At 49.2% G+C, this 12,168-nt stretch overlaps 4 protein-coding genes and 1 pseudogene across 5 annotated transcripts, besides 1 other annotated feature; 2 read left to right on the forward strand and 3 right to left on the reverse strand.

Moving 5' to 3' along the window:
• Nucleotides 1–337: 337 nt before the first annotated feature.
• On the forward strand, nt 338–1,811 carry NCS57_01164700 (EHN domain-containing protein; the record flags this gene model as incomplete). Its single annotated transcript, XM_053061355.1, has 5 exons — nt 338–633; nt 689–1,226; nt 1,285–1,360; nt 1,412–1,666; nt 1,720–1,811. The coding sequence occupies 5 exons, from the start codon at nt 338–340 to the stop codon at nt 1,809–1,811; spliced, it is 1,257 nt and encodes a 418-aa protein (XP_052909741.1).
• An 827-nt stretch (nt 1,812–2,638) lies between these two features.
• Nucleotides 2,639–4,284, reverse strand: NCS57_01164800 (uncharacterized protein; the record flags this gene model as incomplete). Its single annotated transcript, XM_053061356.1, has 4 exons — nt 2,639–2,861; nt 2,913–3,332; nt 3,387–4,037; nt 4,097–4,284. 4 exons carry the CDS (start codon nt 4,282–4,284, stop codon nt 2,639–2,641), a joined length of 1,482 nt encoding a protein of 493 aa, XP_052909742.1.
• An 866-nt stretch (nt 4,285–5,150) lies between these two features.
• On the reverse strand, nt 5,151–5,735 carry NCS57_01164900 (uncharacterized protein; the record flags this gene model as incomplete). Its single annotated transcript, XM_053061357.1, has 2 exons — nt 5,151–5,342; nt 5,394–5,735. 2 exons carry the CDS (start codon nt 5,733–5,735, stop codon nt 5,151–5,153), a joined length of 534 nt encoding a protein of 177 aa, XP_052909743.1.
• A 3,206-nt stretch (nt 5,736–8,941) lies between these two features.
• On the reverse strand, nt 8,942–10,908 carry NCS57_01165000 (NACHT domain-containing protein; the record flags this gene model as incomplete). Its single annotated transcript, XM_053061358.1, has 4 exons — nt 8,942–8,974; nt 9,043–9,096; nt 9,193–10,763; nt 10,815–10,908. The coding sequence occupies 4 exons, from the start codon at nt 10,906–10,908 to the stop codon at nt 8,942–8,944; spliced, it is 1,752 nt and encodes a 583-aa protein (XP_052909744.1).
• Nucleotides 10,909–11,466: 558 nt separating this feature from the next.
• Nucleotides 11,467–12,081, forward strand: NCS57_01165100 (annotated as a pseudogene). The gene has a single exon.
• Nucleotides 11,467–12,081: a sequence feature.
• Nucleotides 12,082–12,168: the final 87 nt, after the last annotated feature.

A 12,168-nucleotide genomic window follows, 5' to 3' on the forward strand; every position in this document is an offset into this window, starting at 1 on the left:
AGCAGACTAATAAGACAATCTTCACATCAATCACTAATACAAGTACAGTTTTACCTAAGCAGGGAGTAATTACTCAAGTTCTTAATAAGCCTTAGGAAGAAATTACACCATCCCTTCAATTTGTACGAGGTGCTCATTAATCGTCACCCAGCATCTGCCAGCGACAAGTGTCTATAGTAGAAGCTGAACACATATAAGAGGCGTACTGGAAAGGCCCTGTACAGCTTTCCAGAGTAGGCTTCCACGACAGTCGCCTCCAATCCAACTTTCAGCAACTGAACTCTTCTGTCAACTCACGAGGGCTCAAAGGGGGTTGGTTCAAAAACTTTGAGTCAAAATGAGGTCCATTCATCTTCTGTCTTGGCTTGCTTCAGCCGTTCAGCTACTTGCACAACCCCATAACAAAAATGATGGCTTCCACGTACGTCCTTTCAATATTGACCTTGGCGATCACGTACCCCGTATGCTCGATCTAGTGAAGAATACGCGCCTACCAGCACACGAAGACCCAGCAGCTAAAGATAGCTACAACATAACCCTATCTACGGGCATTTCATTGTCGACCCTCAAACAATTACAGACTCAGTGGATCACGAGTTTTGATTGGGAGAAGGAGCAAGTTGCCATGAATCGGTAGGCCCTTTCGGTTTCGCTACAACTAGTGGCAAGGTGTTGACCTTGGGACCAGGTTGAACCACTTCACCGTCAAGATCGAGAGCCAAACTGTCCACTTTGTTCACACGAAAGCAAACGATCCCGACTCGATCCCCATTTTGCTACTACACGGATGGCCAGGGTCCTTCTTGGAAATGGTGCCACTGATCGACGAGCTGAACAAGAGGCGGAAGGAAACAGGGGGCAAACAGAGGTTCAATATCGTTATTCCATCACTTCCGGGCTTTGGGTTCTCCTCAGCCCCCCCTGCGAACTGGACTGTTGACGATACCGCCCGTATTCTGAACACTCTTATGGATAAAGTTCTGGGATACCCTCACTATGCGGTCCATGCCACGGATTATGGAGCTAGCGTTGCGTACTCGGCATACGACCAATTCAACCAGACAGTGCGAGCGGCTCATCTGGTGTTTCTTCCATTTCGGGGTCTGACGAGTGAAGAAATAAAAGATCAAGGCATCACTTTGTCTGCAGGTGAAGAGGTCGCCCAACAGAGACTTCTCGACTGGCAGTCTGCTGGAAATTCGTACGCTCTTCAGCATGCTACAAAGGTTCGACTCCTACAATGTCATTTAGCTTACAGCGTACTAATACTAAAACCACATATAGCCAAACACCATTGGTCTTTCTCTCTATGATAACCCCATTGGGCAGCTTTCCTGGATAGCGGAGAAGTTCATCTCTTGTCAGTTACTCCCATACTGATACGGCACTTTATGGCTAATCAAAGTACCAGGGTCGGATCCACGGCAAGGGACGGGGTCTTCTCTTGTCACACACCATGAAATTCTTCGACAAGTATCACTTTACTATCTCACTCAGACCTTCGTCTCATCGGTCTACATGTATAATCAAAACCCGAACGGCTTCTATCCTGTCTATACGAAAGCCAGAACGGACGCTCCTCTGCTGTTCACGAACTTTAAGTACAATGTTGGCTTCTGGCCTGAGGAGGTAGTTAAACAGGTTGGCAATTTGGTATCATACACTTGTGAGTCGATGAATTGGTGTTCCGTCATGGAAAATACTGACCAATATGCACAGTCCAAGACTTTGGTGGCCATTTTCCGGCTCTAGATAGCCCCTCAGTCCTGGCTGCTGATATTCGAAGAATCCATAAATATTGGAAGGATTAATGTACCACAGGAATGCTTCCTTCTCTTACGTGGAGTAGTTGCATGGACTTTTTTCTTTTTCAGCGCCTTGGTAATGAAGGAGAATGGGAACAAGTCTTACAACTTCCCGCAATAAACATTTGGAATTGCCTTCGTCTTGTCCCAGCACGAAACATTTCTAGTCCAATCTCGACTTTCGTGTCAGGTAATCCAAAAATATACGATAATGCACGCCTTTTTTACTCTCAACTTCAACCAAATGCAGTTTTACGACCTTAGCTAGTCAGCGCGCAGACTACAGAGATGTGGCTGCGTAAAGATGTCGGTCATGAGATGAACCCCCTTTCTTTACAGCCAGGAGCTGACAATCTACCTACGGCCTTGGTCGATACTGTAACCGTCAAAATCTACCCACCCATAGCCCAGATTTCCAGTGTCCAGGTCACCAATTGCTATACACAACCTCGAGCTATCGCAACGTTTGAACTAGAGCGTGGCCTTGCGATAAGGTCCGCCCTCCAACCCCCCATCAGGAAAGAAGGAAGCTTCCTTCAAGTTTCTTATTCCAACTCCTCCATGCTACGAAAAAAGGGCGGCTCTAGTGTCTAGGATACCAAATATGATCTGAGTTCCTGAGTCTCCTTGTCCGCCACGGCGAATACAGGATGGTTGATTCAAGAGTGATGGAAGTCATGGCGAGGTGAGGCATATTTGGGTATTAAAATGTGTATCAAGTAGATACGCCTAAACCCTGGCTATGATTTGGAAAAAGAACTATTATTCACGGTTGCATGGCGTTTAACAGCTTCTTCAAGAGTCCAATCATCATTTCCGACATCCAAGGCCAATCAGAAAGTGAACCGGAAGGCCGGATGATCGTCTCCCAAATTGTTTCTCTCGTCCTCTGGCAGGTTATACCTGTCGTCCCTCTTGCCTTGATCTCTCAGTTTGTTCTCACGCTTTATGTAAAGCAGAAACACGACTGAGCTGAGAACACAGAGCCAGACAAGGCCGAGGCCCAGCCCGAAGCCCAAGGGGTATTCTGGAGCTTGGGAGGTGACGAACATATTGCTACATCATGTTAGTGATGTCCTATCCAAACATGTGTAGGAACGAACATACCTAGCGATAATCCCACCCACGTTGCCGATGCCAACCTGCATCGCAGAAGCGACACCAACTTTATAATGGCCAGAGTTATTGTTGCTAGCCCAAACCAGTACAATCGGTTGGGCGATATATCCCCCACCGACGATACAAAATAGTGCAAAGTACCGTACCCCAACGCTCACAGACATCATGTTGAGCAGAATGACATAGCCGATGGTGGTGAAGAGACAACCTCCGAAGATGAATCCCGAACGATGCTTCAACTTGTCGCTTGCGATGGCACATACGAGTGCGCACACGGTTGCAAAGATGAAGATGGGGATCGACATGATCTGGGCGCGAATAGATGTCCACCCCAGTTGTTTCAGGATGGTTGGGGTGAAGAATGAACCGGAGTAGCTGGTGGTGACAATGCCCATGTACATCAAGATACTGCAAAGGTTAGGTATGGCTCCAAACAACAGTCGGCGGGCGGCATTAGCGTACCTGAGATAGATCTTGGGATCCAAAAATATTCTCTTGGCAGTCTTCTTATCCCAATGGTTCATGTGAGTGTCCTTTCTGTCCTGAGCAAGACGTTCGACGAGGAGCGCTCGCTCATCGTCGTTGAGAAATTTGGCAGACTCGGGCCAGTCCGGTATAATCCAGTAGCTGAAGACGGCGATGAAAACAGTGGCAATACCCTCAAGGATGAAGATCCATCTCCAGCCGCCATAGCCAGCGACTCCATCCATATGAGCGATGGCATAGGCCAGTAGGCCACTGAATGCCCCGGCAATGATGCTGGCTGAAAAGAAGAGGTTGAAACGCCACTGCAGCTCATGTCGGCAGTAATACATGCTGAGTAGATACACGCAAGCAGGGAAAAATCCCGCTTCGAGTCCTCCAATGATGACTCGGCAGACGACCAATCCCGCAAAAGACCGCGTCAGACCTTGGCAGATGGTTACGATGCCCCATCCTGTCATGATGGCCGAGAGGAAGAGGGAGGGGCGCATATTCTTGAGCAGAATATTGCAGGGCACTTCGAGCAGGATGTACAGGATGAAGAAGGTAAAAAGGGCAATGTTGTAATCTTGGCCACTCATGTTGAGGTCGGCTTCCAAGCCCTGGATACGGGCATTGCCGATATTGATGCTGAAGCACGGAATACATCAGCAAATATGAAGTGGAGTGGTGAGGGTATTGGGTCTCACCGGTCGATGAAGGCACAAAGAAAGAGTAGAAAGAGGATGGGGACGAGATTGAAGTCGACCTTTCTCAAAACCTTCTTCTCAAGTGCAGGATCGATGCCCTGACGCTCGGCTTTCGGGTTCACATCGTAGCTGGCCCTCGCATCGGCCACATGCTCAATCTGAGCCATGTCATTAACCTTGTCTGACATCTTGCACGAGATGGCGTTGTTGAATCTCGCGCAGTGATAGTGGTGCTGGTACTGGCGATAGTGCCAGTAGATCTTTCTCAGCAGTAGGCTTGAGAGTCAAGATGAGACAATTCCAGGCAGGGGGATCGACGCGTATATAATGTTCCCAACAACCACATTAGCCGACCTACTCTCCCTTTGTGTTTGTGATATTGGAATCGGAATCGGAATCATTCCGACTCGGTAATCTTGCTGCCCATCACCCGCCCCGCGTTTTAGAACCGGGGAAGTCTGGGGTAATCTGGGGTAATCGGAAGTAACTGAGATAAGAATTGCCTGACTGCTAGACTGGGACAAGTGCGCGGGGTTGGAGCATGCCTACCGTATGTGGTCCAATGTCATCATCTGGTGTGTCCTGTGTGTGTACGATAAGGTAGCATAGCCAATCTACGACCGTTAGGCCCCTCGAACACCTTACCGAAATAACTGCCGAAAATAAATCGGGCTGTAGCCGCGGTACGTCCTTTCCGACAGTCCGAATAGCTAAACCTTGTATATATGGCGACACAACGTACCACTGACGACTAGAATGGGATGACTTGTATGCACACCACCTGAGGCTGGATAACCACTCATGAGTGGCTCTACATGGATGTTTGTTATCATACAGCTGAAAATGTAGTTTTGTTGGTATTGGGCCACGGTTTTATTTGTTAAAGAATATGTACTTTGTTGTAGTGGCAGCCCACCCTTTGAGCAACCGAGATAGTATGCTTGCCACGATGGACACAGGTTCCAGCTCCCGCACGTCTCAACATCTAGTTGAAAGAGCACATAGTTCCACCATATGGTCTTTTCTGATCCTATCGACTACTATCCCAGCTGACTCAGACGTTGCTCTCTCCCTCTGGGGCCCAAGTCGTGATCCATGCAACGGCAAAGATCAACAGCCACATGGCAAGCCAAGTACCATTCAATCCAGCCCCCCCGAAGCCCCTCCAGGCAATAAAGGCAGATAGTAAGAGGATAATATGAATGACGGCGCAGAAACCAAGGAAAATGTCAAAGTGCAATCGTCCCTGTTTGTCTTGTCAGCTGTACCCCGACCACATACTTGGTTCCAAACTTACCACAAGCTTGCCAAACACTCTTCGCTGTCCCTCAGCCTCTCCAATCTTGGCCAGACACCATCCAATGAAGAAAAAGTTGAGGATGGTAAGGATGGTGCCGACGATGACGCTAACGAGCACGCTGCCGTACGAGTTGCGGACGATTCCCAGGATGGAGAGAAATGTTCGGATGACAAGTGTTAGGCACATGGCGATGCGGCGGAACAGAGCCTTCTTGTCGCTGGTACGCAGGTCATAGGCTCGCCAGCTGAAGCTCCAGCAGGTGCGCATGTTGGGACAGTTGCGGTCCTTCCAGCTGCCATTGCTGGCCCCGCCAGTCTTGTTGGTGTTGTAGTCTGCCATGGTCACGACAGTGATTGTTCGTCAGTTGGTTGTGATGAGGGTAAGTTGAGGAGAGAACGAGATTAGAAAATTAGTGAGCGGGCGAGAGATGGGAGTTATAGAATCTGGCCTTGCTCGCCTAGTCGGTTGGGCGTCACCATTTCAGGGGAGTTGTTGGCTTTGGCCAGCACTATGGTTGAAACCTGTAGGGTGCGGCACAAGGCAGACCAACAGAGGCTGAGTACTGAGTCACAGGAGGTCGGATGGTTTAGACGAATCCTTCGCCAAGGGTTAGGACCCAATCATGAAACACATCCAGCCCTACAACCAACAGATTGCTCGGTTAGAGCCATGGGGACTCTGATTAAGACCTGCACTGCCCCATGACAATCTCAGTTCGTTTATGATTAGGAATGATGCCATTTCATGCGGCCGACGGTTTCAAAGATGATTGCGCCCCATGAGCCAGTCCATATGTTATTTTCCAATCTTTGGTTTAATTAAGCACACTCCTCTTTGAGATGCTCACTCATCAATCCATGCTTTCTCCTCGACAAAACACAAATGAGACCTGAACATAGGCCAGATAATGGCGTCGATAAATGAGTCCTTTCAGTGTTCCACAGGAATACAGGAGGTCTCACATACACAGCATAATCGCCTTCAAGGTAAAAGAAGCACGCCCAGTCTGTAGGAGAAAGAGAGGTCAGGGCAGAAAGACCGCTACAAGAGAATGCCAAAAAATATACACTTCACGGCTCTCAGGATAGGTACAGTAACAAACTTCAACTAACCATCTTCTCGTCATATCAAGCACACGCAGCCGTGCAACCTCGGCTGGCTAGCGTGCTGAGGTGTGATTCCAGAAAGATCTCAGTCATCGCTTAATGTCCTTTCGTTGCTACCAGGCGCTGCCAGGCATCTCTCTACTGTTATTTGCGTTCAAAAGACCAGCTTGGCTATGGACAACTCACAAACCCTGGCTTCGGCGACTGACACTAGATCACAGTCAAGTGGAAAACAAACTGATCATGCCTTCATGGTAGATATCAACCTTGATACAAATCCCTCATTGCTTAGGAGCTTCTCGCGACCTCGTTCAAACAAGATGAAGGAAAATTATTCCTCCGTTCCTACCACCGATCGCTATTCTTTGCCCTGAGAGAATACTTGCCGGACACATTCGATACCCTCTAGGAAGAAGAACCGTTCTTTCTTTGCCTCTCAAAATCCAATCGTGATCCTTGCCTAAATGATAACCGTGGAAACCGGTTATTACACCATCTGCATTAATGTCCAGGTCACCGATTGGTGTGCACAACCTTGAGCAGTCAGGACGATTGAACTGGATGGTGGCCCTACCGGAAAATTCAGGCATGACACACGTATCATCGAAGATTCCCTGGTCCCTCAAGAAGTGCCCGTACCCGAAATCATGCAAGAAGCGAGTCTCCCTGCGATCCTTCAAGTTCCTCATTCCAATCTCCTCATCACTAATCCAGGCCAGTAAATCTCGGTTGGGAGAGAAAGCTACTGCGTCCACAGTGTCATAAAAGCTCTGACCAGTGGGTATGGAGACACGCAGCTCTGTAGCGCTTACGTCCCAAACGACGATGTCTTCTTGGCTCGCCGCAGCAAGCAGCTGCGTATCTGCAGATAGTGTGATAGATATAACTCTATTCCTCCGGTGGTCAACAGTCCAAATGCACTCGCCGCTGGACATGTCCCAGATCTCCAGTTTCGTGTCTGAAGCTAATACAAGTTTATTGCCGTCAGCAGAGAAGACAAGACAGGTGGCGCTGCGTTGAATCTGACTGTGTTGCTGAGAGGCATCCATATCCCATACCATCACGATGGATGTGTCCAAAGCGAGTGCGAGCAGTCTGTCATCAGGGGAAAAAGCCTCCCACTCCCTCACGTTGAGGAAGGTCTTGACAACCTGGCCATCGTCTGCGTTCCAAATGGTCAATTTGGTGAGGTCTTCTCCACAATGACAAGTTTTGCATCGCGATACAAGATAGCGACTATTTGGAGAAAAGGCAAGCCCAACTCCTACAACCCTGGTGCAGTCGATTGAACGGATGCAGGCGCCGTTGGTCGCGTTCCAGATCTTGATCGAATCTTCTGACCCTGATGCGAGCAATAGACGGTCAGAAGAAAGCGTAGTCGAAAGTACCGGCCCGATGTGCAAAGGGGTATGGTCAATAAAGCGAAACAGCTTCAAGTCCCAAATATCGAGTCCGGTATCGATGGCGTGAGCAAGGAGCTGTCGCTCAGGACAAAAGGCCAGGACACTGGCACCACTCGCATTTCCTCCAAAATGCTGGATATAGTCCCCTTTGTTGTTCCAAATCCTGACTGTTCGCTCATGAGATGCCGTAGAGGCAAAACGCCCACCACTCCCCAGCGACACGACCATTGCTACAAAGTCCATGTTTAGAGCTCTGATACAACGGCCGGTTTTCAGGTCCCAAATCTTTATTTCATCTCTTTCAGAGGTAGACACAAGCTGATCGCCCCCTAGGAATGCCATCGACACAATTGAGCCATCGTGGCCTTTCAATTCCCAAACGAGTATTCCTGATCGGAAATCCCACACTTCGATTGTCCCATTTCCCAAGCCAACCGCTAATTTCTGGCTATCCTGCAAGAATGTCAGGGCTCTAACTTTTTCCCCGGACGTGCGGATGCTTCTTGTGCAGTCCCCACTAGCCGGATTCCAAAATCTGACCACCCCGTTATCTGAGCCAGATGCTATCACATCTTCATCCAGGTCGGGATGTGCCGAAGTAGGTACTGCCAGAGAAGTTAAGCAACCGCTGGGTTCGTCGGGGCTTTGAAGTTTTTGTAAGCGTGACCCCGTTTCCGCATTCCAGATCTCGAAGCGGTTCGGATACCCTGCCAGGGCAAGCCGCTTACCATCGCGTAAAAATTCAAGCGCGAAAACAAAAAAGTTGAGGCCAAGCCTACTAGTTGGCTCATGTGCGTTCAAGTCCCAGATCTCAAGCAAGGAACTGGGGCGTTGTGAATAAGGGTTGATCGCCACCGACTCCCACTCCTCCCGCTGCTTGTCTTGCCGGCCTGGTAGACGAATACATGCCAGAAACTTTCCATCTGTCGAAATAGCTAACACCAATGGCTGAGAAAGCATCGAGAGTCTCTTGGTCTGGGGGCTCCAAGTGAATTCCCTATTTGGCTTCAATGAGACCCAATCGGGTTCTTCTCCTTTATAAAACCTTCTGACACAGCTGCCGGTTGGGCTGAATAGCAGAGCAGATATGTAGGTTTGCAAAGGATAGTTTCTTATTCCTTCTGCGTGAACTCGAACGAAGCGGTTGATATCCTCAGTAAGAGTGTCCAGTTCGTAGTCTTTTGTGTTCTGCTGATCAAACGTTAGACTGCAAGTCTGAGGCATACCTAGCCACCTCGTTGAAGCATGAAACGAAGTCAGGTAAAAATGGGAATTTTCAAAACTTACCGTTAGGCTCCGTAGCCTGTAAACTGCCTTGAATGCTTCTCCAATCTTTCTCTGCAAGCTCATTGCCTCCAGCCAGTGCAAAAGCGATTTCTCGATGAAGAGTCTCACAGCCTGGTAGTGAGATCGATTTTGAAACTGAACTTGTTCAAGATGATCAATCCAGTGAATGCAGGAATACTTGAGCCCAGACAGTGGATCTGGAGATAGGGTAAGGCCAATTTCACGAATACAAATTCCTGGCTTCTCCAGGTTGTAGATATCGCGTTTCAGGTTTTTCTTCATGGCGGACATCGAGCGGGAAAACAAATGGGAGTGAATATCGAGAGGATCAGACTGAAACGCCGACTGCAACTTTTCAGGTGTCAAGAACTCCTTGGCGGAAAGATGAATCAGGAAGACTTGGTTGTTTTGGCAAGTGAAAAAGGCGCCGCATTTGTCGATAACCTCTTCTACTTGGCTGTTGTCGCGAATATTTGCAGGAAACTCGGCCAATTCCTTCAGTTCTTCGATGTAGAGTGGCCGCAGAGCGGCTGCTGTCGTAGCAAGTGTTTTGTAGAGAACGTCTTTGACAAGTTTCTTGTTTTTCCTCTGTCCAAGACTTTCTAACAGATTCTGCAGTAGCTTCACGTAGAGACTCTCGAGATCATCTGGCAACCCATCAACAACATCATCGATGTCCCAACTGGCCACGTTCTTGAGCTCGGCCATGACGATAGACAACCACAGGAATGTATCGCCTGCTTTGCGCAATAGTCGATTCTGAAGCTCTTCTCTCTTCTCTTCACTCATCCTAAGACGGTGAAGGATTCCCATTCGGTGGTGTATGTAGGCTTGAACGGCTTGCTGGATGTCTTTTCCGGTTTGGTCAAGACTCAACTTTCGCATCTTTGTATCAGGCGCATCAAACTTTTGGTGAATGGCTGGAAGTCCCCGACTGGATACGAACCATCTGACATTTTGTATGGACGATGTCTCGAGGATCAGATCCAGTAGCTGGTCAAGATCGGTATCGGTCTTGCATTCGTCGAGTGCATCAACCACCAAGATAATCCCGGTTCGGGTTGGGTTGTCTTCCAACATGTCTTTCAAGATACCTGCTAGGGTTTGAAATGGCCGTTTCCCTTGAAATGGGTATTTGTTTTCGTGGTCGTAATCCTTCGAGATGCGACGGAGGTATGAGGGTTGCTGTTTTGCGAGTCCGTGAATAAGAGTGGCCACTACAAACGATGCTTCGCGGTCGCCGTCCGGATCGCTGAAAAAGGAATATGTAACGAATAGACTTGGATCAGAAGAAACTGGGGCTCCTCGGGCCGAGTCCAACAAATGGTTCAGGACACTGCACAGAAGCTTAGTCTTGCCTTTGCCTGGTCCCCCATGAAGCCAAAGGCCAGGAGGATATGCGCCGTCACGCCATTGTTGGAACTCGGGGTTCTTGAAGATCCACTCGCAAGCGGGCTCGAAAAGTTGCTCTTTCCGTCTCTCGGCATTGGCTTTCTGGTCTTCTGGGACGTAGCCACTTTGTTGCATGTAACTGAGGCATTGGCGGTCCTGTTTTGTCTCCTCATCGGGACCTGACCAGTTCATAAGTCATCGACGGCTTGTCGGGCCTTTCAGAAGCTCACCAGTTTGAATAATCTGATTGCCACCACCCGTATGGATGTTTTGAAAGCCTGTATTAGAGAAGTTGTTACCCTCTCCCGTGTGGGTTGCCGACATGGTTCCCGTGTGCGACGCACTTGGGCGACCCGAAAGCCAGAGTTGGGGAACAGCGTCGTATGATGGGCCTCAGCGTGAAACAATGAAAACGCAGCGACAACAGTGAATTCAGTATGGAACAAGAGGAATTGAGCTGATATCATTGACGCGACCAACTCTCGTATTCGGGCGTCTCGGGGCTGGGTTCGCAAGACACGAGGTGCGTGCTGTGTACCGCTCAGCTCGGCTCTATAAGAGGTGACAAAAGACATGTCTGTCAGTGGTCGAGGCCGTGCCATTGAACAGCTTCATTCGTATTGGTGTATGCCACAAAATGAAGCCCCCGTACTCATAAGGCGGCCTGGCAGGCAGAAGTGCAGTCTCACCGCATCAGAATTGCCTTGTGAAGCCCAATGGTCTCAGCCACTCGGCAAGCTCAACCAATCTAATGGGTTGAAAGTGAGAAAGAATGTGTGGAATCGGGCGTCAATGCAGAGTGCAAGGGTTATAACCCAACGAAAACTTATCTCCCCCGTCACGCCCTTCCACCAGAGATTTCCGAGTCACCGCAACATCATGTCAGGCATGGAGGTCATTAGTCTCATATCGGCCATTATTGGCATCATCGACGGAACTTCGAAACTGATCAAAACCATCAAGGATAGCCGCGATCTTCCTGATGGATTCAACACAGTATCTGAGCGTTTACCCCTCATTCGAGCCGTCTTACAGGCTGCAGAACAACGCATCAAAGAATCGACCGAAGGGCAGGGCGACTTCGGGGCCGTCCAAGCCCTGCTCGAGTCTTGCCAAGATCAGGCTCTGCGGCTGAAGAGCATTATGCAGGACGTGACCATCCAACCGGGCGCCACATTTGCCGATCGCTCTCTCCTCGCTGTGCGCAGGCTCTCCAAGGAGAGCAAGATGGAACAGCTGATGAAAAGTCTCCTGGAAAATGTGCAATTGTTGGCGGCAATCCAGACCATCAAACCTCCCACAGACGCCAAGGTTCCCGGTGCGACTCAGGCTCTGGCCGACCCAGCCCCTTCGATACACAAGGCCTCGGCGGTTGCCCATTACGGAATAGGTCACCAGTTCAGCAATATGGGGAGCGGCCAGCAGCATGTCAACATGGGCAAGGGGCAACAAGTTTTTGCGCACTCGATGATTATTCAGGGGGGCCCTCGGCAGTGATCAATCTCACTTCAATGAGCAATAAGCATGCATTGCATTTTGTGTACAGCATTATCTCATGTTAAATATGTGCCCTTTTTGTAATTA

The sequence above is a fragment of the Fusarium keratoplasticum genome, chromosome 9 (genome assembly GCF_025433545.1).
Source record: "Fusarium keratoplasticum isolate Fu6.1 chromosome 9, whole genome shotgun sequence".
NCBI lineage: Eukaryota > Fungi > Ascomycota > Sordariomycetes > Hypocreales > Nectriaceae > Fusarium > Fusarium keratoplasticum.